Here is a 26,763-nt window from a genome sequence, read left to right on the forward strand (position 1 = left end):
CTTTAATAGAAGCTCAGATTCTTTGCAAATCTAATGAAATCATCTGTTAAGTATGTATAGTACGTGATCCATACAGTTTCCAGTACTGCTTAAAATTGGCTCTTTGAATAACCAATCTGTTTCTAGTTCATATTCAATACACGAGTCAACAACTGACCATCAATATATTTTGTTCTTTTAAAAAGTTTTTTTCTGAAACAGGTTATACTTAATAGATACTAAATCAACATCTACTAAACAAAAGAGTTTAATGTGGTTATTAATTCAGCTATTTTATGAAACTAGGAACCAAGGTTCTGAATTTCTTATTTAGTTTATTTCTCCTCATTACCTCTGTTCAGTCTTTAAACATTAAGAACAACTATTTTCCATATTGTAAAATGTACTTTAAATTCACCAAAAATCATATAAATTTTCATTCCCTTTTAAACAACTAAACTGTATGGCAGATTACTGCTAAATTTTGACCTCACTTTTTTCATCTGTCTAAAACCAGTAAAACACATATAATTATATCCTGATTATAAAAATGCAAACCCCATTTCTCAAAAATGACCGCTGTTTCTGATCCTGGCTTTGACCTTGTATAAGGTACTAAACTTCTCAGAGTGTTCATTTCCTCATTTTAAAAATTTGAGTCTTCCAGTGGATGTATTTCTGATTACCTTTTTAACTCTGAGATAGTTTGTGCATTTTTTATTTACTTCTTTAGTCTAAGTCCTTTGTTTTCGGGAGCATTTATAATGGCTCACACCCTAGAATACATTTTCGTGCCTCTTTGACTTTCCTTAATTCTAATTATAATGTATATGCTGATCAGGATGCTCTAGGCTGTTGTTCAGTCACTGAGTTGTATCTGACTCTTTGCAACCCCATGGACCACAGCACACCAGGCTTACCTGACCTTCACTGTCACCTGGGGTTTGCTCAAACCCATGTCCATTGAGTCAGTGATGTTATCTAAGCATTTCATCTTTTGCCACCTCCTTCTCCTCTTGCCCTTAATCTTTCCCAGCATCAAGGTCTTTTCCAGTGAGTTAGCTCTTCACATCAGGTGGCCAAGGTACTGGAGATTCATTTTCATCATCAGTCCTTCCAATGAATATTCAGGGCTGATTTCCTCTAGGATTGACTGGTTTGATCTCCTTACTGTCCAAGGGACTGTGAAGAATCTTCTCCAGCACCACAGATCAAACACATCAATTCTTCGGCACTCAGTCTTCTTTATGGTTCAACTCTCACATCTATACATGCCTACTGGAAAAACCAGAGCTTTGACTATACAGACCTATGAGGGCAAAAGGTGTCTCTACTTTTTAATGTACTGTCTATGTTTGTCATAACTTTTCTTCCAATGAGTAAGTGTCTTTTAATTTCATGGCTGCAGTCGCCATCCACAGTGATTTTAGAGCCCAAGAAAATAAAATCTGTCACTGTTTTCACTGTTTCCCCATCTGTTTGCCATGAAGTGATGGGACCAGATGCCATGATCTTCATTTTTTGAATGTTGAGAGCTTTTTCACTATCCTCTTCCACCTTCATCAGAGGCTCTTTAGTTCTTCTTCACTTTCTGCTATAACGGTGATATCATCTGCATATCTGAGGTTGTTGATATTTCTCCCAGCAATCTTGATTTCAGCTTGTGAGTCATCCAGCCTGGGATTTTGCACAGAAGTTAAATAACCAGGGTGACAAAATGTAGCCTTGATGTACTCCTTTCCCAATTTTGAAATAGTCAGTTGTTCCATGTCCAGTTCTAACTGTTGCTTCTTGACCTGCATGCAAGTTTCTCAGGAGACAGGTAAAAAGGTCTGATATTCCCATTTCTTTAAGAATTTTGCAGTTTGTTGTGATCCACACAGTCAAAGACTTTAGCATAGTCAAAGTATGCTAAAACACATATAATAGCAGAAGTAGATATGTTTTTGGAATTCCTTTGCTTTTTATATGATCCAACGGATGTTGGCAATTTGATCTCTGGTTCCTCTGCCTTTTCTAAATCCAGCTTGAACATCTGGAAGTTCTCAGTTTAAGTACCATTGAAGCCTAGCTTGAAGGATTTTGAACATTACTTTGATAGCATGTGAAATGAACACAATCATATGGTATTTTGAACATTCATTGGCATTGCCTTTCTCTGGGATTGGAATGAAAACTGACCTTTACCAGTCCTGTGGCCATTGCTGAGTTTTCCAAATTTGCTGGCTTATTGAATGCAGCACTTTCACAGCATCATCGTTTAACATTTGAAATAGCTCAGCTGGAATTCTATCACCTCCACTAGCTTTGTTCATAGTAATGCTTCCTAAGGCTCACTTAACTTCACACTCCAGGATGTCTGGCTCTAGGTGAGTGACCACACCATTGTGGTTATCTGGGTCATTAAGACCTTTCTTCTATAGTTCTTCTGTATATTCTTGCCACTTCTTTTTAATCTCTTTTACTTCTGTTAGGTGTTTGCTGTTTCTGTTCTTTATTATGCCCATCTTTGCATGAAATGTTCTCTTGGTATCTCTAATATTTTTGACAAGATCTCTAGTCTTGCTCATTCTATTGTTTTCCTCCATTTTTTTGCATTGTTCACTTATGAAGGCTTTCTTATCTCTCCTTGCTATTCTCTGAATCTCCGCATTCACTTGGCTATATCTTTCCCTTTCTCCTTTGCCTTTTGCTGCTCTTCTTTTTTCAGCTATTTGTAAGGCCTCCTCAGACAACCACTTTGCCTTCTTGCATTTCCTTTCTTCCTATACAGCATTACAAACCTCTGTCCATAGTTCTTCATGCATTCTGTCTACCAAATCTAATCCTTTGAATTTATTTGTCACCTCTACTGTATAATTATAAGGGATTTGATTTAGATCATATCTGAAAAGTCTAGTGGTTTTCCCTACTTTCTTCAGTTTAAGGCTGAATTTTGCAATAAGGAGTTCATGATCTAATCCACAGTCAGCTCCAAGTCTTGTTTTTGCTGTTTAGAGCTTCTCCATCTTACAGTAACAACTTCTCTAATCTCAGTGGATTAAATCAACAAAGTTTATTTCATGCTCATACTGTCAGTCTGTCCATTTTGTGTGGTCTGAGAACTTTACTCTGTGTTGTCCTCATTCCATGACCAAGGCCATCCTTTGGAGCTTTGCAAATTCTGTACCAGAAGTGAGAGAGGAAATAGCTATATCATACATTGTCCTTGAAATTTTCTACCCAGAAGTAACACATATCACTTTTGTTCATACGACATTGGCCAAAGCAATTCACATGACCACACCTAACTTCAAGAGGACATGAAGTGCCATCTCACTATATGGCCAGGATGTAGGAAGACATAGGAATATTTGGTGAACAACTCTTGTGACTATCCATTATATTTTAAATCAAATGTTAACTTCTGGTAGAAATGTAAATTAGTACTACACTTATGGAGTACTTTTGCAAACACAGCAAAAGCCCTAGAAATATGTCTACCATTTGATTTAATGATTTCACTTTTAGGAAATTATTGAACAGTTGTGGGCTTCCCTGTGGCTCAGATCAGGAGCCAGTGGCTCAGATCTGCCTGCAAGTCAGGAGACCTGAATTTGATCCCTGGGTTGGGAAGATCCCTTGGAGAAGGGAATGGCAACCCACTCCAGTATTCTTGCCTGGAGAATCCCATGGACAGAAGAGCCTGGTGGGGCTACAGCCCATGGGGTCACAAAGAGTTGGACACGACTGAGCAACTTACACAGTCACAGTCATAGAGATGTACATTTAATAATTCATTCTTTGAATATATATTTACTGCATATCTCCTATATGCTGGGTAGCTGATATGGTCCATACCTTCATGGAGCTATCTATTTGCAGGCAAAAGAGGAGAGACAGTACCAGAGATCATTTAAATGAAAGAGGTTAAGAGCTATGACTGGCAATTATAGGGTGGTATGAGAGCATTCTACTCTTCAACTCACGTCTTAAATTTTTAATTTCAGGTTTTGTAAATTGTATGTCTGAAAATGTTCTCCTTCAAATGTACTGAATTACTTTTTATAGTTTTCTGTCTCTGAAGATATTTTCAAGTTTGTCTTTAATGAAGAAATTGTTTTCTCAAATTATGACATCATTTTTAATGTATACAAATCTTTTGATAATAAAAATTATGAGTTACATGCCTATAATTTACTTTATTAAAATTTGCCAATCCTTAGGGTGAAAAATCATGATGCAGATTGCGTATGCAGATTGCAACATTTAAAAATTTGTTTATAGTGAATATCATAATGTGATGGAAAAATTATGATATTTGAGTTAGGGTTTTGGGATTATGACTGATTTTTTTAAAAAGTTTTTCTAAACTGTAATGTTATTACAGTAAAGTTTCATAGTTTTTAGAATGGAAGAAATTAGACTAGCCAAATCAACTTAAAAACAAAGTAATGATATTATGGAGAATAATTTATTAATATCCATGGAAATTTTTAAAAAGCTTTCACATTTGTATTGTCATTTAAAAAAAACTCTGCCTTGCAACAATAAATTAAATAGATTGTTAAAAGTATGATTTTCATCTTCATGATAAAAACTTTGTTAAAAATCTCCAAGTAGAACTACAATACAGAGAAAAGTTATACAGTCCTGCTTCCCACTCCCTTTTGGTACGACCTTATTCATTTATGTCTGTGCGGGATCTTGGCTGCCATGCGTGGCTTTCCCTAGTTGTGTGAGGCGGGCACTTTCAGTTGTAGTGCATGGGCTTCTCGCTGCAGTGGCTTCTCTCGTTGCGGAGCGTGGGCTTTAGTGCATGCAGGCTTCGGTCGTTGTGGCACGTAGGGTCAACAGTTGCATTCCCAAGCTTTAGAGCACAAGCTCAATAGTTGTGGCACATGGGCTGAGTTGCTTCATGACATGTGGAATCTTCCTGGACCAGGGATTGAACCGGTAACCCATACCTCTTGCATTAGCAGGTGAATTCTTTACCACTGAGCCACCAGGGAAGCCCTCTGCTCTCCCTTTCTCCTTTCTCTTCTCAGTCTTTTTCTTGTATTGTTCAGGTTTATCTCACATCAAGAGTTGGGAGTAGAGTTAAGAATGCCCAGTTTTCTTTTCGAATTAAGTTGGAAGAAGAAAATAAAGAGGAACATACTGACTTTTTCTTTGAGGGCATGTTTCCTATTAGCAAGTAGTATGGCTCTCACAAAGAAAATCAGACTTGGAGAACTGAAGATATTTAGCATCAAAAAAGGTTAAATACTTAACAATACTTTTTTACATTTTTCTTTTAGGAAGAAGAAAGGCGTATGGCATCTGTTGTAGCCAAAAAAGAGGAAGAGAAGAAGCGGGAAAGTCATAAGCAATCTTTGCTTAAGGTATTGTCTCTGGTGTCTGCATTCATGTATGTGCACGCACACACACACACACATACACACACACACACACACACACACACACACTCTCGCACCTACTGAAGGTAGAAAAGTGGTTTCCAAACTGCAAATTTTTCATTCCTATTGATAGTGTTTTTAATAAACAGACACCCTTAAAACATAAAAAACCTGTACTTCTGAAATACAATATAATGTAATATAATGCACATTATAAAATAAATGTGAAAATGAGAAATTATAAAAGGAAGAGATTCAAGTATATATATAAAACAGAAGTTAACCTTCTTTCCACACCAGTACATCACCTTGTGTATCCTCCTGGCATTTAAATTTCATTTTGGAAACCACTGTAGTAAACTGTCATCTTTAGTGATATATTTTAACGAGCTCTGCTACATGGGTTTATTTTTTAGTGATGGCTTTAAAAAAAAAAAGAAAAATCTCCATTAGCTTCTCCGATAGAGAGGTGGTAAAGATTTTGAGGAGTATAGAAATTAAAGGTTTTTTTGAACTTGTTTTAAAAGATTTAGCATATCAGATATTACTGTCCTTAAAAGGTTTTCGGGATAACAAAGTTGTATATAGCAAACTTAGGAAACAAGAGAATTTACTGGGGTGATGGAAATATTACAGGGTAACATTTATGCATTTGTCAGAACTGATCGAAGAGTACATTTGAATCTGTGTGTTTTACTTTGTGAAAACAACTAAATTAACAAACAAAACAAACTTGGTCCCAAGTCCTCTCAACTCCACTCTACTAGGACCTGGGCCACACAGCAGGAGGTGAGTGGCAGGCGAAAGATGGAAAGATCGAGGCTTCATCTGTGTTTATAGCCGCTCATCTCAGTTCAGATGTCAGTGTCTTCCATCACCCCCAGATGGGACTGTCTGGTTACAGGAAAACAAACTTAGAGCTCCCACTGATTCTGCATTCCAATGAGATGTATAATTATGTCATTATATATCACAATGTATAATAATTTAGAAATAAAGCACACAATAAATACAATGTACTTGAACATCCCCAAACCACCTGCCCCATCCTGGTCCATGAAAAGATTGTCTTCCATTTAACTCGTCCCTCGTACCCAAAAAGGTTGGGGACTGCTGTTTCTGAGGGACAGGAAGGGTGTATAGACATCCATCTTTAGTCCTGTTGCTTTTCTATCTTTCTGTTTTCTTTTCAATCTTTAAAATGAATGGAAGTGATAGTGATGACATATACTGGTGTGGTATTGCTTGGTTTATAAAGAATAGACTCAAGTGGCAGAAGCTGAAAGTTGGCATCTTCTAAAATAACTATCACTTTAACACAAATTTGACAGACTGTCCTCTAGTTATAGTTGTGATTGTACTAATATGCCAGATGCATCCATGATCTTTGAACATAAATTTTTTTTGGGGGGGGAACCCTCTTTTGCCTGATAGAATATTTGTCTTTCCTTTGTTCTTCTTTTTCCTGCTCCACAGGCACTTAGAGCCCTTGTTGGCCCCTCTAACCAGCCAGTGATCCCCACCTGACCCCAGATTGCACTCTTGTTTTAAACTATATCTTCCCTTTCCTTGACCTCGGTGAAAATACCCATTTTCTTTGTCAGCCTGGTGTTGATCTGATTTTAACAACTCAGGTAAAGAAAGCTTAACTTTGGGATTGGTATAGAAAAGTGTTTGCATTTTCAGAGTATCTTGTTATAAATTTAACATACTGAGTGGTGTAAACTTTTGTGCCTTTTTTCTAAGCACTGCTACATCTATCTCATTAAGAATATTTATTTTTGCCAATCATTAAGAATATTTATTTTTGCCAACTGCAAGTCAGCCAGAAAGCCACATGCATGGCGTCAGCATGATAGCCATCTGCCATTAACTCCCTGCCCCTGCCTCTTTCAAAATAGCCTTGGCAGTGAGTGAAAATAATGGTATTGTGTAGATTAAGAATTGGGTTGTCCCAAGTCATCTGCAAATAATTGAAATTGAATCTTTTAAGATAAGATGCCTTCTTATCATAGATTTGGGGGAAAAATTTATAGTAGAATGTCAAATGCCTACTTGCTTTAGATAAGGGCATACATAAAATGTCAAGAAGTCTCAGAAGTATACACATACTAAGTGGAACCCATTTAATTATATAAACAAATTTCAAATACCAAGCAATAGAAAAAAGAACCCATGTTAAAGACATTTTTAAACGCAGAAATAGAACTTTAAAAATGTTTAGTTTTAATTAAGCTTTGTCACCAGTTTTCATTCGTATTCAGTGCCATTTCCACGTCTAAAATTTTAGACAGGCTAAGAAGTGGATGTAAACAGAAGTATTCTACATGTGTGGATGCACTGGGGGAATAGGCAGAGAATCTTCCCGACAGCTTTTCACTGGTTCCAAAGGGAGCAGGTGAAGAGGGGCAGTATCACACCATGACTTTTCACTAGATGGTTGTTCTCTGAGTAAAGATAAAAGGGGAGGTGTCTATTTTCAGGACTCTGATTTAATCAACATACCATTTAGAAGCTGTGTTAGTCGCTCGGTCATATCCGACTCTTTGTGGCCGAATGGACTATAACCTACCAGGATCCTCAGTCCATGGGATTCTCCAGGCAAGAATACTGGAGTGGGTTGCCTTTTCCTCCTCCAGGGGATCCTCCCTTCCCAGGGGTTGAACTCGGGTCTCCTGCATTGCGGGTAGATTCTTTACCATCTGAGTTACGAGGTTTGATAATGGATAATCTAAGATGCTACTAGTTATCTAGAAATGTTTCAACTTAGTACAATTTCTTTTAATAGTCTATATATGTTTGTTAATTTTCAGACATTGTAATTTATGCTGTAAAGCTTAAAACGCTGATCAATCTCTCCTTTCTCCCTCCTTCCGAGATCACTCCACCATATTTGCCATAATTATTGGTTAAAAAGATTAAAATATTGTCAGGTTTTCTTACTATCTTTAAGCACAAAGACATAATTTAAACTTCACATAACAGTTGAGTCCCCTGGAGGAGGAAATGGAAACCCACTCCAGTATTCTTTCTTGGACAGTCCACGGACAGAGGAGCCTGGAAGGCTACAATTCATGGGTTGCAGGGAGTGGGACATGACTAAAGCGACTTAGCACACATGCCACCATAACATTTGAGTATATCAATTTCCGTCAAGTTAAACTTGCAAATAGTGAATTTTCTTATGTCCAACAGGAGTAATTGTTATTTGTATATACTTTTTTAAGAATGATAGAGCACTTTTGAGATGTTTGAATGCATAGGTTGAACAAAGGCTGCTTATACCATGTTTTAGAATACCTATTTGGTAGCTGCTTTAAGTAATTGACTCCTCTTAAAGATGTGATAAGTAGTACAAACAATATGCTCCTTGGATTCTCCTGCTACAAAAATTGCATTATGTAATTCTTGTCACAATGAACTTTTTCATAGGAGAAGAAAAGGTTAACAATTAACAATGTAGCTCGAAATTGGGACTTGCAACAACATCGAATAACCAGTATCGCTATAAATCAAGATAGAAGAGATTCTGACTCTCAGGACCACTGTCAGAACGATGGAAGCACCGTCTCTACATTTCCAGAGGAAGCAGGGTATGCAGTGGTATTCTTTCCGGATATTAGTATCTTTGGAGAAATGAATTTGGAGCAGAAATGGGGAAATATTTTACATTTAACTATTTTAAAATAGTTTTCTTAAGAAAACCTACTGAAATTAGCAATAGGTTTTAAAAGTTAAGATGGCAATATTGAAAATATAAGCTTACCCCTAATTTAAGAACCCTTTAGTAGTTTCTTGTTTTTCTTAGGAATAAATCTAGATTACTTACTGTAGCCTGTAAGGCCATCTACCCACCTTACCTATCTTGTCCCATAGTATCAGCCATTCTGTTCTTGTGCTGCAGGCTCAGTGATTCCCAATTTGTTTACTTCCTACCTTAGAACCCTTCTTCTACAAAGAGATCTATTCTCCCCTGCCCTGCTTCCTTCACCCTGCCCTGGCTAACTGCAGTTCAGCCTGGAGGTCTTGACTTCAACCCTCACTTCCCCTGAAAAGTCTTTCCTAATGACTTCCCAGACAGTAGGCTAGATCAGATACCTGTTTTTCTCCCAGTACTCTGCACTTCCCCTTGTTAGCACTTATGAGCATAATTAACCACTGGGTAGTTAGAAAAAAGGAGAAGAGGGCAGCAGAGAATGAGATTGGTTGGATGGCATCACCATCTCAACGGACATGAATTTGAACAAACTCCGGGAGACAGTGAAGGACGCAGGGGCCTGTCGTGCTATTATAGTCCATGGGGTCTCACAGTCGGACACAACTTAGCAACTGAACAACAACATAAATAGTTGTTTTGTATCTGTCTTCCCCACCAGAATGTAAAATCCTGGTTGTGTTAACCTTTGTTGTTTCCCCAGTAGCTAGCACAAATCCTCACTCCTTAACTATCAGTGTTAAGCAGTTTGGCATAAAACATAAGTAGTTACTCCAGTTGCAGTCTATAGTATCTGTCTTTTCCAGTGGCTCACAGCCTTTTCCTTCTATGACATACAAATCATATAACACATATCCCTTGGTTTATGAACAAATCTGAGGACACTATCTAGGCTTAACATATTTCACTTCTGCTCATAAAGGCATACTAGAATCAAGTCAATGAGAGGAATATAAAGCATATATAACTTCATAGTTTGTTTATCATTTAAAAACATGTGTGTGTGTGTATATATATATATATATATGATTTAAAAAGAAAAGCTAAAACTCAAAGATAGAATGCACTTCAGTTTTGTTTCATTTGATGCACAGTTATCTAATGGCCTAACCAAATTCTGAAACACATTTCAAACTAAATATAATATAGCTTTTATTTTAGCTTTTCAGCCAGTTTTCTTTGAGCTTTCCATTTATGAAGAGTGTAATCAACAAGTCATTTAAGAGGAATTAGAATAATATTTTGGAAATTTCCTGTAGCTAGAGTTTGACATATATTTTAATGACAAATATACTTTAGCAGTTTTAGTTATAAGATTAATTTATATTGACCAGCATACCTCCTTTACCTCACTTGGGTATCCACATGTAGAGTTTCTCAGATGTTTCAGCTAGAAAAATAAGGAAACATGAATTAACATTTTAATTAAGTGATAACTTATATAATGGATATATCACTTATATTGCCCTGAAACTTTGTTAAATATTATTTAAATGTCAAAATAATTCTACTTGTATATAACTATACTTTATAAAATTAAAACTTTATCTCATTGGGCTTTAGATTTATGAAATGCTACCCATTAGTTCTATCTGGTTTATCTTTTCTTTAAAAATATTTTTTCTGTCTTCCTTAAGAAGGATTCCTAGTTCCAAGTTTATCCAAATGACCTTATAAATTTTATTCTAAAATTTTAATAAGGTTTTAAAATTCCTTCTTTAATACATCAAATTTATTTTTATACATGGTGTTAGGTAAGAGCCTAACTTGATTTTATTCCAATTGACTAGTCAGTTTTCTAATAGCATTCCTCAATTAAATTATTCTCTTTTGTAATGGGAATGTCATTTTCATCTTATATTAAGTTCCCATAAATACTGGATATATTTCTGAACTTTCTATTCCATTTCACTAACCTACTTATCTGTTTTAATGCCAATACCAGACTATTTTGATTATTGTCATTTTATAATTTTAACAACTAGTAAGGGAAATATGCTTTCACTATTCTTTTCAAAGTTTCAATTCTCACACACTTGTTCTTACATATGAGCTTTAAAATCATTTAATCTAAATGGAAAGTTAAGAATCTTTTTCAAATGGCATTTAAGTTGTTTATTTCAATAGGATTAACATTTGTAAGATAATAAATCATCACTTTAAAAATCATGGTATATCTCTACATTTTTCAAGTATACTAGGGAGCTAACTGGGGAGGTGTTGAGATGTTGAAGGAAAATTCTGAGGAACTAAAGGAAGTTATAGACCATGAAATTGTAGCAGCTAGTCTGAATTGTTGGGCAAGTATTCCAGGAGTACAGAGTGACAAGATATATCAGTTGTTGTTGTTCAGTTGCTAAGTCTTATCTTTGCAACCCCATGGACTGCAGCAAGCCAGGCTTTCCTGTGCTTCACTATCTCCTGGAGTTTGCTCAGACTCATGTCCATTGAGTCAGTTATGTCATCCAGCGATCTCATCCTCTGTCACTCCCTTCTTCTCCTGCCCTCAATCTTTTCTAGCATCAGGGTCTTTTCCAGTGAGTTGGATCTTCGCTTCACATGGCCAGAGTATTGGAGCTTCAGCATCAGTCCTTACAGTGAATATTCAGGTTTGATTTCCTTTAGGATTGACTGGTTTGATCTCCTCACTGTCCAAGGGACTCTCAAGAGTCTCCTTCAGCACCACAATTCAAAATCATCAATTCTTCAGCTCTCAGCTTTTTTATGGTCCAGCTCTCACATCCATACATGACTAGTGGCAAAATTATAGCTTTGACTTTATGGACCTTTGTCAGCAAAGTGACATCTCTGTTTTTTAATACACTGAAGGTTTGTTATAGGTATATCGGTAGAAAAGCTAAATATCTTAGAAAGAATAAGGAAATAAAGGATCAAAGATAAGGAATTTAAAAATTCAAGTATAATGTCAAAAGAAAGAAATGATAGATCATATGGTCTAGGCTACTTTTAAATAGTTGAAAAGTAGAAGTTTGCCAATGAATTGGGAGAAAATGTAGTATTTCTGGGACTAGAAGTCTTAATGAAATTAAAGATGGGAATTACATAAAGTAATAGGGTCAGTAGTGAGCTGAACTAGTGGGAATTTATGGTCAAATTAAGTTTTTGAAGTTGAAGATTTTAGAGATGGAATATATGTTAGTAATAACATAAAAAACACTTTGGAGGCCACTGCATCCCTGGGAATGAGTTGTTGGAGAAAAATAGAAATCAATAAGGAGAGGAGAAGAGGAAAGAAGATGAGTTGAAGTTATTATTGTGTGGTCATTGAAGTTATTGCTGATAGAACTAGGTGTGGAACCAAGGGCCAGAGTATTCAACGGTGAGCAGCGTTATCTCCATCCAATCTCAGCCATGCATCCTATGCCCTTATCACAGAGATGTTCACTGTTCACATCTCACTAGTGTTGGCAGCAGCAGTGATTGCGGGAGTGTCATTGTTAATTAATTGATTCTTTTACCTGGCAAAACTATCTCTGATCGCTGGACTCTGACTATTAGGCAGACTGATAGGTGGACTCCAGACTATTAATGTGACTTTCCTGATACTCTAAACTTTTAAAACAACTTTTTTCCAAAAATTTTGTGACCCTCTAAAAAACAATTGGTTCCAAGGGAAAGAAGTATCTGCTAGTGAAAATTACTATGACTTAAAATTGCTCCCAAGATTTTCAGAACTTTTATTAGGAGTTCCACAAAGCTAGAGGCTTTTTAAGGAAAGAGCGCAAATGAAGAATTTGCAAGAGATGGGAAAATTGATGTGTGGATTCAGTGCAGAGGATGTGGAGAGCAGTAATGAATTATTAGGAAAGAGATCCACAGTTTCTGGCAAAAATTACTACGGTTGTAAGTTCAAAGTGCCATGGAGACACAATTACATTATCATGGTCCGACCCGTTTTGATGATCTAAAAACTTTTAATTCAAGGAGACGTAGATGACATTTATCTATGAAGTCAGAAAAGTAACACTTTAGAGATAGACAAGAAATTATTAGTAGAGACTATAATGCAAAATCACAACTTCTAGTAGTTGTAGATTTTTTTTTTCAGTTTGGCTTATGGTTATGTGATTCCTGTAAAATCTGTTACATTGGAAAGGTAGGAATATTGCTTAAAGAGCTTATTTTACCTTGTATATGCCTACATGAAGGGCTCTTAAACAGAGAATCCAGATTGACTTTTTGAACTTCAAGTTCTTATTTTGCTTGAACATGCCACACCCATTGACGTAGTTGATACTCATTGTTGGTAGGATCTTTGCATTAATATTGTTGAGAGCACATTCACTTGATTTTCCTTTTACCTATGTGGCTCCTCTTTTTTATGTTTAATTATTTGTTTATTTTTAAAATTTTTAATTGGAGTATAGTTGATTTACCATGTTGTGTTAGTTTCAGGTATACATCAAAGTGAATCAGTTATACATATACATATACCCACTCTTTTTTAGATTTTTTCCCCATATAGGCCATTACAGAATATTGAGTAGAGTGTGCTGTATGGTAGGTCCTTATTAGGTACCTATTTTATATATAGTGGTGCGTGTATATATCCCTCATTCCCTCCCTCTCTCCTTTCCCCCTGGTAATTATAAGTTTGTTTTCTACATCTGTGACTCTATTTCTGTGTTGTAAATAAGTTAATTTGTACCACTTTTTAAAAGATTCTACGTATAAGCAACGTCAGATGATATTTGTCTCTGTCTGACTTCACTTAGTATGACAATCTCTAGGTCCATCCATGTTGCTGCAGTTGACATTATTTTGTTGTTTTTTTATGGCTGACTACTGTTTAAGTGGGTTTCCCTGGTGGCTCAGCTGGTAAAGAATCCACCTGCAATGCTGGAAACCTGGGTTTGACCCCTGGGTTGGGAAGATCCCCTGGAGAAGGGAACAGCTACCTACTCCAGTACTCTGGCCTGGAGAATTCCATGGACTTTGTAGTCCATGGGGTCACAAAAAGTCAGACACAACTGAGCAACTTTTACTTTCACTCTTTTAAGTATATCTTGCTGACTCCATTTCTCCATTTCTATACATTCTATCTTTGAATGTATATGAGATTGATCCCTGGGTCAAGAAGATCCCCTGGAGAAGGGAATGGCTCCCCCTCCAGTTTTCTTGCCTGGAAAATGTCATGGACAGAGGAGCCCGGTGGGCTACAGTTCGTGGGGTTGCAAAAGAGTTGGACACAACTGAGTGACTAACACTTTCACTAAGGAATATAACTGATATTTTAATATTTAACAATTTAGTTTGCATTAATACCAATTTAGTTGTATTAATTTGTAAGCACTTTGCTCTCATACAGCTCCAAATTTTGTCTTTATACATTGTGTGGACATTGACTTAGCAGCAGCAACATAGGTACTATTTTATGCATTTGTTTATTAAATCATGCAAGAATAAAGAGGAGTTACCAACTAAAAATACAGTGACACTGGATTCTATATTTATCTGTATAATTATCTGTTCTAGTATTCTTTGTTTCTTCGTGTGACTTTGAGTTATGGTCCAGGTTCCTCTCATTTCAATCTAAAGGACTACTTTAGCGTTTTTTTTTAATAGAGTTAGGTGTACTAGCAGTGAACTCTCACAATTTTTGTTTATCTATAAATGTCTTAATTTCTCCCTCAGATTTGAAGTATAGTTTTGCTGGATACAGAATTCTTGGTTAACAGTTTTGGGGGTTTTTTTTTCCCCCTTTCAATATGCCATCCCACTGCTTCTGTCTTCCATGGTTTCTGATAAGAAGCTGACTATTAATCTTACTGAAGATTCTTTTTATTAATACAGGACTATTCATTTCTCTCTTGTTGCTTTTAAGAATCTCTGTTTATCTTTGTCATTCCACAGTTGGAGTTGATGTTTAGAGTCTTCTCAGGTCTTTTCTGAGCATAAATGTGGACATAAGTGTCACCCTGTAGATTCCCTGGAACACACAGGAGCTTCCCAAAGTCCTTCTTCCCCTAAATATCTTCTTTCCCAGCCTCTTGTTTCTTAGTCTCTTTGGTCTATCTATTGTTTGCCCTGTGTGGCAGCAGCTAAATACATTTTTGCCTTTAAATACTTTTGAAAACTGCCACCTAGGAAGCCACCTCAGCTATGGGGAAGCTCAGAGGCAGGGAAACAAAGGCAAGTCCTTGAGCTGATCCTTTGGTGAGCTACTGGACATGTCAAAACATATAACCACAATTATTTTATAGTAAGGTATGTATGGCTTCCTCTGGTACCAACAACCCACACAAGGAATGTGAGCTGTCATGTTCAAGGCTGCCACTGAGCTGGGAAGTAGGGGATGGGAACAGGGTAACCTTAAATGCCACAGAATTGTCTTAAATTCTGTAAAAATCAACTTTGTTTTCCTTCATTAAACATTCCCCTGATTGTTGTAATATTTCTTAGATTCCAGAATTCTGAAAAAGTTGAATCTGATAGTTTTTACTATCATATACGGTGCCTTTATGGAGAGATGGAGTTTCAGACTTCTCTATCCTGCTTTTTTCCCTTCTTTGGTACTCTAATTTTGTTGTATTCTATGAACTATACTTTTATATTTCAAGATCAGTATCATTTATATTTGTTCTATAACCATTACATTTGTCAATTGGTAGCTTCTACAGATCAGCTCAACTAGTAAAGAATCTGCCTGCAATGCAGGAGACCCCAGTTTGATTCCTGGGCGGGGAAGATCCCCTGGAGAAGGGCTAGGCCACCCACTCCTGTATTCTTGAGCTTCCTTGGTGGCTCAGATGGTAAAGAATCTGCCTGCAATGAGGGAGACCTGGGTTCGATCAATGGGTTGGGAAGATCCCCTGGAGAAGGGAATGGCTACCCACACCAGTATTCTTGCCTGGAGAATTCCATGGACAGAGGAGCCTGGCAGGCTACAGTCCATGGGATTGCAAAGTGTTGGACACAACTGAGCACTTTCACTTTCACTTTCAAAGACTGAAAACTGATAAAGTGTTTAAATGTCTGTGATTATGTAATTATCATGTAACTATTTTTTACTTGAGAGTCAAGTTATATACTTATATCTTATTTTCTGCTTCCTAAACCATTCAAGAAAACTAGTCCTAGTATCAGATTCAAAGGTTACGCTTCAAAGTTTGTTGAAAACCGTGCCACAGTTTAGTTTGCTTCGTATTTGAATCATGCCTTTCTTACATAGTTTGTTTTTATCTAGGGTTTCTGATGGCCTGTTTGTTTAACAAAGAGATTTGTGCTTCCTTTGCCACATTTCAGTTTCTTTGAACTTATTTGTCTATTAAATAGTAGTATTTACTTTTTACCTGAATTATGTGTCTTTTTCATATCCTCAAGTACTTCTGTCCTTTCAACTTCTAGATGGTAGAATTTCTCTGATTTTAGTCCTGAGCTTTCTTTTCTCTCTCTGCTTTCCCCCTAAGCAATATCATATATTTGTTTGACTTTAAATACCATTTGTATTTTGAAGATACCAATATGTATGTCTTTTCTTCTGTCGTTTACCCATTTGAATTGTGTTCAAGGGTAAAAAAAAAATTTTTTTTTACTACACTGAGATTATGAAAATATTCTCCCATTTGTCTTCCTAAAGGTTAAAATATGGCCTATCATATTTTAGTCTTTATTACATCTGAAATTGATTTGTAAGTTTGAGGTTGGGTTGAATTTCTTTGTTTTTCCCTATAGGAATAACCAGTTGCCCCAGTGTTATTTGTTGAATATTCTTTCCTTTTCCAAATCAACTGCAATATCCCTCTGCCTGTTTTATTGGCAGTAGAAGAAGGAAGTAGTAGGGTCCTTGCAGATCTTCAATTAATGCCCCTCCCTGTGTTAGTCTCGCTTCTCACTCCCATCTTCCATCATATCTCTGTTCATTTCTTTCCAAAGTTTGGGCATCTTGGCTGACATTTTTGTTCTTGTCCCCACTTCATATTCAAAGCTATGGTTTCCTTTGTCCTTCCTCACACAAAATTCTTCACCTTCCAGCTTCCAGAAGCTTGCTGAAACTTCTTGCGAAAGATTGTCTCCCCCCTGTCCTCTTTACTTGTTGTTATTGTGAGTTTATAACCTTTTAACTACCTTAATGGGGTCTTGGAGGGAGAGGTTTCAAACACATGCTAATTCTATCAACTATTTTATGTGAAAGCACAAAGTGAAACATTTTAAGTATTAGAAGTTTTATTACTACATTCTCTGTAAGTCTTTAAAAATATAATTAAATTTCATCTTTCAGGAATGATACAAGCCTGGCTCTATCTGAAGGTAGAAAGTCAGAGGGCCACAGAGTCTTTTCCTTAGGGTTCCAATTTGCTTTTTAATGCTTCATGAGATTTTCCATTTTTAACAGTCCCATTTATGGTCTTTAGTATTTCATAATGCCAAAAGAGTGGCTAATTCTTGTGTTATAATGTCTGTGACCTTTGGCTTATGGGTGTGTAACTAAACGCCTGGAAATAAGTGTCCATGAAGAAATTATAGTCACATAAAGGAAAGAAATTCTGTAAAACTTTGGTATATCCCATTAATGATTTCACTGTTCACTGTACTTGGGACAGCTCTATAGTAAAATGACATATTACGGGTTTCTTTCCCCTGCCAGAAATGGGAAAGTACGTGGTGTAATGTTTTCTTTGCTTACATTGGATGCATACAGTGAAGCTGGTTTATTTTCGGTCATTTCCTGTCTATGAACAGTGTGGTATTTTAGCTAACACTACTATAATAAAATATAATGCATAAAACGAATTTCCACACCTATGAATGTTGTAATAGAAATTCATAAAATACATTATTATAGGAATCAGCACCACTTATTCATTGGGAAAAGAATCTTCCGAAATATTTTAAGTCTTTCTATTCTAGCTTGTTATAGAATGCATAAAGTTTTTTTTTTTTTTAACTGTAATCCTATGAAATATTGTCTTTTCTCTCCACTTAGGCATTTAAGAGTATATTCTCCATTTAGCCTGCCTTTCTGGGACTTATTACTTTATTGTATTAAGTTAATCATCTGGTCTTAGAGTCCTTTACTAATCAGGAAGGCATAGAATATTTTTCTGATTCATTCTTATATAAAGGTTGAGTTGGATTAATGAACACTTGGAATTAACGTCTAAAAATCTTTAACAGAATTCCTATTTGATGGCAGACTGCCTTACTGTTATATAAATAGTACTTGAATTGGGAAATATACATTGAAATGTATTGTACTTCATGGAAAAACAAATTATAAAGCATGGATCCTCTGTAGAGGAATACCACATTTCTTAAAGCATGAATTTAGCCTTGACAGGGGTAAAACCTAGGCCAGGTTGACTCCATCACCTACTCTAAACCTTTTGAATCCTCCCTGTCATTCCTTCCCCACAGTCACTAAGTCCTACTTTTATAATCTCTTAAATATCTGGTATATCTGTGTTCTTTTATTAGTAATCATCATTAAAATCTATTGAAGTAAGCGTTAAGTATGGTTTAGAGTTGATCCCTGGGTGAGGAAGGTCCCCTGGAGAAGGAAATGGCAACTCACTCCAGTATTTTGGCCTGGGAAATCCCATGCACAAAGGAGCCTGGTGGGCTACAGTCCGTGGGGTCACAAGAGTCAGACCTGACTTGGCGACTAAACCACCACCACCATGTTTAGAATATTACTTCTAATCTTAATAACAACTCTGAAAAACTATGTATTATGATATTTTACCTACAAGGAAACTGAAACTACAAAGAAATTCAGCAACTTGCTCCCAGAGTCATCTATTTATTCTGGCAAATCTAGGATCTGAACTAAGCTCTATCTTATTTTCTTGCCAATGCCTCTTCCACTGCCTGATGCTTTCTTTTTTGTTATATAATCTAGCTGACACTGTTGCACTAGTCTTCCTACTAACCTCCCTCCATTCAGTCTCTCCTTGCTACCTACCTCATCCACAGAATTGACCAACTTATCTGTCTCAAGTAGGTCCTTGAGAGCAGGGAACATATTTTATTCATCTTTTTATTCCCAGCCACAGAACCTAGCTCCATGCATGGCACACTGGAGATGCTTAAAAACTTGCATTGAATATGATTCTGTTATGTTTTCATTTGAAAATCTTTTTCTGCTTCTCAAACTTATGGGATAAAATCTGATTTTTTTGACTTCAGCTTCAGCTTCTACTCCCCTATATATTTTAGTGTTTAATTTCTTAATTTCAGTGTTCCATCCATATTGAAATTGTTTTTAACTGAGTATGTTATAATTAGGCTTCTGTGCCTTCATTCTGTTTTTCTTACATAAAGTATGCTTCTTCCTTCTACTTCTGATAAAATTCTACTGTTTATCTTTCAAGGACTAGTTCAAATATCAATACTACCTCCTTCTGAAACCTGACTTCTCTGCACTAGCAGAATTAGTCATTCTTCCTCTGCATTTACGTAACATATTGCTTAAATATTCATTGTGTGATAATAAGCCTATTATATTTGGATTAATGTATATGTTTATCTTGCTTTCCACCCTCATAGAATGGGAGCTCCTTAAGGATAAGTAACTATTATCTTTATATCCCCAGTGTCTACCACAATACCTGACACAATACCTCTCCAGATTAACCTATTTGTTTAATGGGGTTGAGGTCTTTAGAAATTATACCCATTTCCTTATTAATTTAATTACAGAGTATTATTTGAGCAGTTATTTTTCTGGGACCATAAGTCAATAAAAGTGAAGAAAATTTTGATACATCAAAAATCTTGCCCATGATTTCTGTTCTGATTGACTTTTTCAATGCAGATGAGCTGGTTGCCTGTGACAGAATTCTTAGGACAGTGCCCTGTATACAGTGAACTTTTAGCAAATGTTTGGCCAATAAATGAATGATAGAGCAAAAGAAATAATATGTATGTATGTTTGACTAAAAAGATATGGACATATCTGTTAGGCATACAAGAAAAACTGGAAGGACAATGCCCAACATATGAACATGGGAGAAAACTTCCTGAATTATTTTTTTTATGGACATCAGAGCACACTTTGCCAGAGGAACAGCTTCCTCTATTTCCTATTGGCCAGAGTTTGAGGCTGACCTTGAGCCTCATTCAGAAAATAACTGAAACATAATGATCAAAGGATCAATCCAAGAAGAAAATATAACAATTATAAATATATATGCACCCAACACAGGAGCACTGCAATATGTAAGGCAAATGCTAACAAGTATGAAAGGGGAAATTAACAGTAATGCAATAATAGTTGGAGACTTTAATACCACACTCACACCTATGGATAGATCAACTAAACAGAAAATTAGCAAGGAGACACAAACTTTAAATGACACAATGGACCAGTTAGGCCTAATTGATATCTATAGGACATTTCACCCCAAAACAATGAATTTCACCTTTTTCTCAAGTGCACATGGACCTTCTCCAGGATAGATCACATCCTGGGCCATAAATCTAGCCTTGGTAAATTCAGAAAAATTGAAATCATTCCAAGCATCTTTTCTGATCACAATGCGGTAAGATTAGATGTTAACTACGGGAAAAAAACTATTAAAAATACAAACATATGGAGGCTAAACAACACACTTCTGAATAACCAACAAATCACAGAAGAAATCCAGAAAGAAATCAAAATATGCATAGAAACAAATGAAAATGAAAACACAACAACCCCAAACCTGTGAGATTCAGTAAAAGCAGTGCTAAGGGGAAGGTTCATAGCAATATAAGCTTACCTCAAGAAACAAGAAAAAAATCAAATAAATAACCTAACTCTACACCTAAAGCAACTAGAAAAAGAAGAAATTAAGCATCCCAGGGTTAGTAGAAGGAAAGACATCAGAAGAATTAGGTCAGAAATAAATGAAAAAGAAACAAAGGAGACAATAGCAAAAATCAACAAAGCTAAAAGCTGGTTTTTAGAGAAGATAAATAAAATAGACAAACCATTAGCCAGACTCATCAAGGAAAAAAGGGAGAAGAATCAAATCAACAAAATTAGAAATGAAAATGAGGAAGTCACAACAGACAACACAGAAATACAAAGGATCATAAGAGACTACTATCAGCAACTATATGCCAATAAAATGGACAACTTGGAAGAAATGGACAAATTCTTAGAAAAGTATAACTTTCTGAAACTGAACCAAGAAGAAATATAAAATCTTAACAGACCCATCACAAGCATGGAAATCAAAACTGTAATCAGAAATCTTCCAGCAAACAAAAGCCCAGGACCAGATGGCCTCGCAGCTGAATTCTACCAAAAGTGTAGAGAAGAGCTAACACCTACCCTACTGAAACTCTTCCAGAAAATTGCAGAGGAAGATAAACTTCCAAACTCTTTCTATGAGGCCACCATCACCCTAATACCAAAACCAGACAAATATGCCACAAAAAAGAAAACTCAGGCCAATACCACTGATGAACATAGATGCAAAAATCCTTAACAAAATTCTAGCAGACAGAATCCAACAACATATTAAAAAGATCATACATCATGACCAAGTGGGCTTTATCCCAGGGATGCAAGGATTCTTCAATATTTGCAAATCAATCAGTATGATACACCACATTAACAAATTGAAAGATAAAAGCCATATGATTATCTCAATAGATGCAGAGAAGGTCTTTGATAAAACTCAACATCCATTTATGATAAAAACCCCCCAGAAAGCAGGAATAGAAGGAACATACCTCAACATAATAAAAGCCATATATGATAAACCCACAGCAAACGTTATCCTCAATGGTGAAAAATTGAAAGCATTTCCCCTAAAGTTAGGAACAAGACAAGGGTGCCCACTCTCACCACTACTATTCAACATAGTTCTGGGAGTTTTAGCCACAGCAATTAGAGAAGGAAAAGAAATAAAAGGAGTCCAGATTGGAAAAGAAGTAAAACTCTCACTGTTTGCAGATGACATGATCCTCTAGATAAAAACCCTTAAAGACTCCACCAGAAAATTACTAGAGCTAATCAATGAATATAGTAAAGTTGCAGGATATAAAATTAACACACAGGAATCCCTTGCATTCCTATACACTAACAATGAGAAAACAGAAAGAGAAATTAAGGAAACAATTCCATTCACCATTGCAACGAAAAGAATAAAATACTTGGGAATAAAGCTACCTAAAGAAGCAAAAGACCTATGTATAGAAAACTATAAAACACTGATAAAAGGAATCAAAGAGGACACAAATAGAGGGAGAAATATACCATGTTCATGGATTGGAAGAATCAATATAGTGAAAATGAGTATACTACCCAAAGCAATCTGTAGATTCAGTGCAATCCCTATCAAGCTACCAACTGTTTTTTCAGAGAACTAGAACAAATAATTTCACTATTTGTGTGGAAATATAAAAAACCTCAAATAGCCAAAGCAATCTTGAGAAAGAAGAATGGAACTGGAGGACTCAACCTGCCTGACTTCAGACTATACTACAAAGCTCCAGTCATCAAGACAGTATGGTACTGGCACAAAGACAGAAATATAGATCAATGGAACAAAATAGAAAGCCCAGAGATAAATCCACGCACCTGTGAACACTTTATAGGTGTCCTTTGACAAAGGAGGCAAGAATATACAATGAAGAAAAGACAATCTCTTTAACAAGTGGTGCTGGGAAAACTGGTCAACCACTTGTAAAAGAATGAAACTAGAACACTTTCTAACACCATACACAAAAATAAACTCAAAATGAATTAAAGATCTAAACGTAAGACCAGAAACTATAAAACTCCTAGAGGAAAACATAGGCAAAATGCTCTCTGACATAAGTCACAGCAGGATCCTCTATGACCCACCTCCCAGAGTAATGGAAATAAAAGCAAAAATAAACAAATGGGACCTAATTAAACTTAAAAGCTTTTGCACAATGAAGGAATCTATAAGCAAGGTGAAAAGACAGCCTTCAGAATGGGAGAAAATAATAGCAAATGAAGCAACTGACTGAAAGAATTAATCTCAAAAATATACAAGCAACTTATGCAGCTCAATTCCAGAAAAATAAATGACCCAATCAAAAAATGGGCCAAAGAACTAAACAGACATTTCTCCAAAGAAGACATACAGATGGCTAACAAACACATGAAAAGATGCTCAACATCACTCATTATCAGAGAAATACAAATCAAAACCACAATGAGGTACCATCTCATGCCAGTCAGAATGGGTGCTATCAAAAAATGTACAAACAATAAATGCTGGAGAGGGTGTGGAGAAAAGGGAACCCTCTTACACTGTTGATGGGAATGCAAATGACTTTTACAGCCACTATGGAGAACAGTGTGGAGATTCCTTTAAAAAACTGAAAACAGATCTGCCATATGACCCAGCAATCCCACTGCTGGGCATACACACTGAGGAAACCAGAATTGAAACAGACACGTGTACTCCAATGTTCATAGCAGCACTGTTTACAATAGGTAGGACATGGAAGCAACCTAGAGGTTCATCAGCAGACAAATGGATAAGAAAGTTGTACATATACATAATGGAATATTACTCAGCTATTAAAAAGAATACATTTGAATCAGTTCTAATGAGGTGGATGAAACTGGAGCCTATTACACAGAGTGAAGTCAGAAAGAAAAATACCAATACAGTATACTAGCACATATATTGGAGAAGGCAATGGCACTCCACTCCAGCACTCTTGCCTGGAAAATCCCATGGACGGAGGAGCCTGGTGGGCCGCAGTCTATGGGGTTGCTAAGAGTTGGACACGACTGAGCAACTTCACTTTCACTTTTCACTTTCATGCATTGGAGAAGGAAATGGCAACCCACTCCAGTGTCCTTGCCTGGAGAATCTCAGGGACGGGGGAGCCTCATGGGCTGCCATCTATGGGGTCACACAGAATTGGACATGACTGAAGCGACTTAGCAGCAGCAGCAACACATATATATGGAATTTAGAAAGATGGTAGCAATGACCCTATATGTGAGACATCAAAAGAGACATAGATGTAAAGTACAGTCTTTTGGACTGTGGGAGAAGGCAAGAGTGGGATGATTTGAGAGAATAGCATCAAAACATGTATATTATCATATGTGAAACAGATCGCCAGTCCAGGTTCAATGCATGAGACAGGATGCTCAGGGCTGGTGCCCTGGGATGACCCTGAGGGATGGGATGGGGAGGAAGTTGGGAGGGGGCTTCAGGATGGGGAACACATGTATGCCCATGGCTGATTCATGTCAATGTATGGCAGAAAACACTACAATATTGTAAAGTAATTAGCCTCCAATTAAAATAAATAATTAAAAAAAATAAAGCTCCTTCTTTTTAATCGAGGGGGAAAAAAAGAAAATAACTGAAAAAAGTTTGGTCCTGTAAGACCTATTTAATAGGTGCTTTGTTTCCTAGCAACAGCCCAGCAAACTTGCCATTTGTTTTTACTGAATGTCCATATGAAGTCTACAACAGTTGAAAATTAATTCTGCTTTGTTTTGGAACTGTACAACTGTTTTGCTGAGGCTAAGCTTATTTATTATTTCACTTATTTTCTTAACAGTTTACTAAAAAACTTTTAAAGAAAATAACCATTTTCTAATAAAGACATTTTATTTTGAAGTTTATTTTTTCATATTTTATTTTATTATTATTATTTTTTTACTTTACAATATTGTATTGGTTTTGCCGTACATCAACATGAATCTGACACGGGTATACATGTGTTCCCAATCCTGAACCCCCTTCCCACCTCCCTCCCCATACCATCTCTCTGGGTCATCCCAGTGCACCAGCCCTAAGCATCCTGTATCCTGCATTGAACCTAAACTGGCAATTCGTTTCTTATATGATATTATACATATTTCAATGCCATTCTCCCAAATCATCCCCCCCCCCACCCTCTCCCACAGAGTCTGAAAGACTGTTCTATACATCAGTGTCTCTTTTGTTGTCTCGCATACAGGGTTATTGTTACCATCTTTCTAAATTCCATATATATGCATTAGTATACTGTATTGGTGTTTTTCTTTTTGGCTTACTTCACTCTGTATAATCGGCTCCAGTTTCATCCACCTCATTAGAACTGATTCAAATGTATTCTTTTTAATGGCTGAGTAATACTCCATTGTGTATATGTACCACAGCTTTCTTATCCATTCATCTGCTGATGGATATCTAGGTTGCTTCCATGTCCTGGCTATTATATCATAAGGAAAAAAGATAAACAAGACATGTTCATACAGACGATGTAAAACAACACAACTTCTCATAGCTATGATTCAACTTCTTTTGCTGAGTATCATGGCCATCAGGCATCACTACATTAACTAGCAAACTTTTTTTTTTGCCTTGACTTTACTTTTTCATTATTTGTGTTTGCCTCACCTGTGAGAACCATCTTCCTAACCGCTTAGCCTGTGTCTGTATCACCGACTCTGCCCCTTTGTTCAAACCACAGTTGATGATTGGAACACCCTTTTGAAGTTCAGTAGATACTCCTAAGAAAATTCATAACTGTCTCATTCATTAATTCTTTGAAGAAATACTTACAACATGTGCTAGGAGCTGTGCTAGGTGCTGATCTACTATAGTGAACATGACAGAGTTTGAACCCTCAAGGATCACATTGTTCAGTAGGAGAGGCAAGCAACAGTAGTACAGTATGGCCAGTGCTGTGTTCTTTTCATAAAGCCATCTTTATTTTAGTGGTACTGAAATGTAACTCCTTTATCCTATTCTAGAAATGATTATGTGTTCTATGGGTTGTGTGTACACTCAGTCGCTCAGTCTTGCCCAGCTCTTTGCCATCCTATGGACTATAGCCCACCAGGCTCCTCTGCCCATGGAATTTTCTAGGCAAGAAGGAATAGGGTGCCATTTCCTACTCCAGGGGATCTTCCAAACCCAGGGATCGAACCCGTGTCTCCAGCATTGGCAGGCAGATTGTTTATCACTAGCTCCACCTGCTCTACATAGCTCAACACAAAGTTATCACACAAACCACAATATAAGGAACTCTTAATTCTCACCTTATTTTTGTTCTATTATCAGCCATTACCTTTATAGGATTTTCATCTAAGATTATTTACACACCATTACTCACTAAATATTTGATTATTACTGTATAATAATCATTGCCATGAGCACTAGCCTGGCAGAAATCAATCCTTTTTATATTTTCTTGGTCACACATTCACAGAGTTGATGGATGTTATTACCCAACTTCTTATTGTGTTAACAAATATGTTACATGTTAAGTGGTGCCCATGGGGTAAGTACATGGAAATCTAGTAAAGCATGATAAACCAGCAAGGTGATGGTTTGTCAGTCTTACTCACAACACCAGCATTATAAAACTTCTGAAGATCTTTAATAATGCCGTCATTTATATTGTGAAAAGCCCATTAGTAGATTCTAGACCCTCCAAAGATGAAAAAAATGTAGCCAAAATTGTAAACCCATAATTATGATTGAATATGAGAAGTGGTGTATCAGAGGAGTATACAAAATTCTGTTGGAGTCCAAAGGAAGGCTAAACATTAATATGTTAGTAAGGGCAAATAAAAACTATCTAAAGGTAAAATCCCATAATGAAAACAAAGCATTATTTGAGTTTCAAGATTGAGTAACAAATAGTTATGTCTGTATTCATGAAGCAGAAATTTTGAGTTGGATCAAGCAGCTATGGTTTTTCCAGTAGTCGTGTATGGATGTGAGAGTTGGACTATAAAGAAAGCTG

At 36.4% G+C, this 26,763-nt stretch overlaps 1 protein-coding gene across 1 annotated transcript in view; it reads left to right on the forward strand.

The window, feature by feature from the left end:
- LRRC49 (leucine rich repeat containing 49) overlaps positions 1-26,763 on the forward strand; it is a 154,117-nt gene that overhangs the window by 103,858 nt on the left and 23,496 nt on the right. The window contains exons 11-12 of the mRNA XM_052646930.1: positions 5,259-5,342; positions 8,790-8,950. Coding sequence (XP_052502890.1) covers positions 5,259-5,342; positions 8,790-8,950 — 245 coding nt within the window. The remainder of the gene's footprint in view (positions 1-5,258; positions 5,343-8,789; positions 8,951-26,763) is intronic.

The sequence above is a fragment of the Budorcas taxicolor genome, chromosome 10 (assembly GCF_023091745.1).
Source record: "Budorcas taxicolor isolate Tak-1 chromosome 10, Takin1.1, whole genome shotgun sequence".
Taxonomy (NCBI): domain Eukaryota; kingdom Metazoa; phylum Chordata; class Mammalia; order Artiodactyla; family Bovidae; genus Budorcas; species Budorcas taxicolor.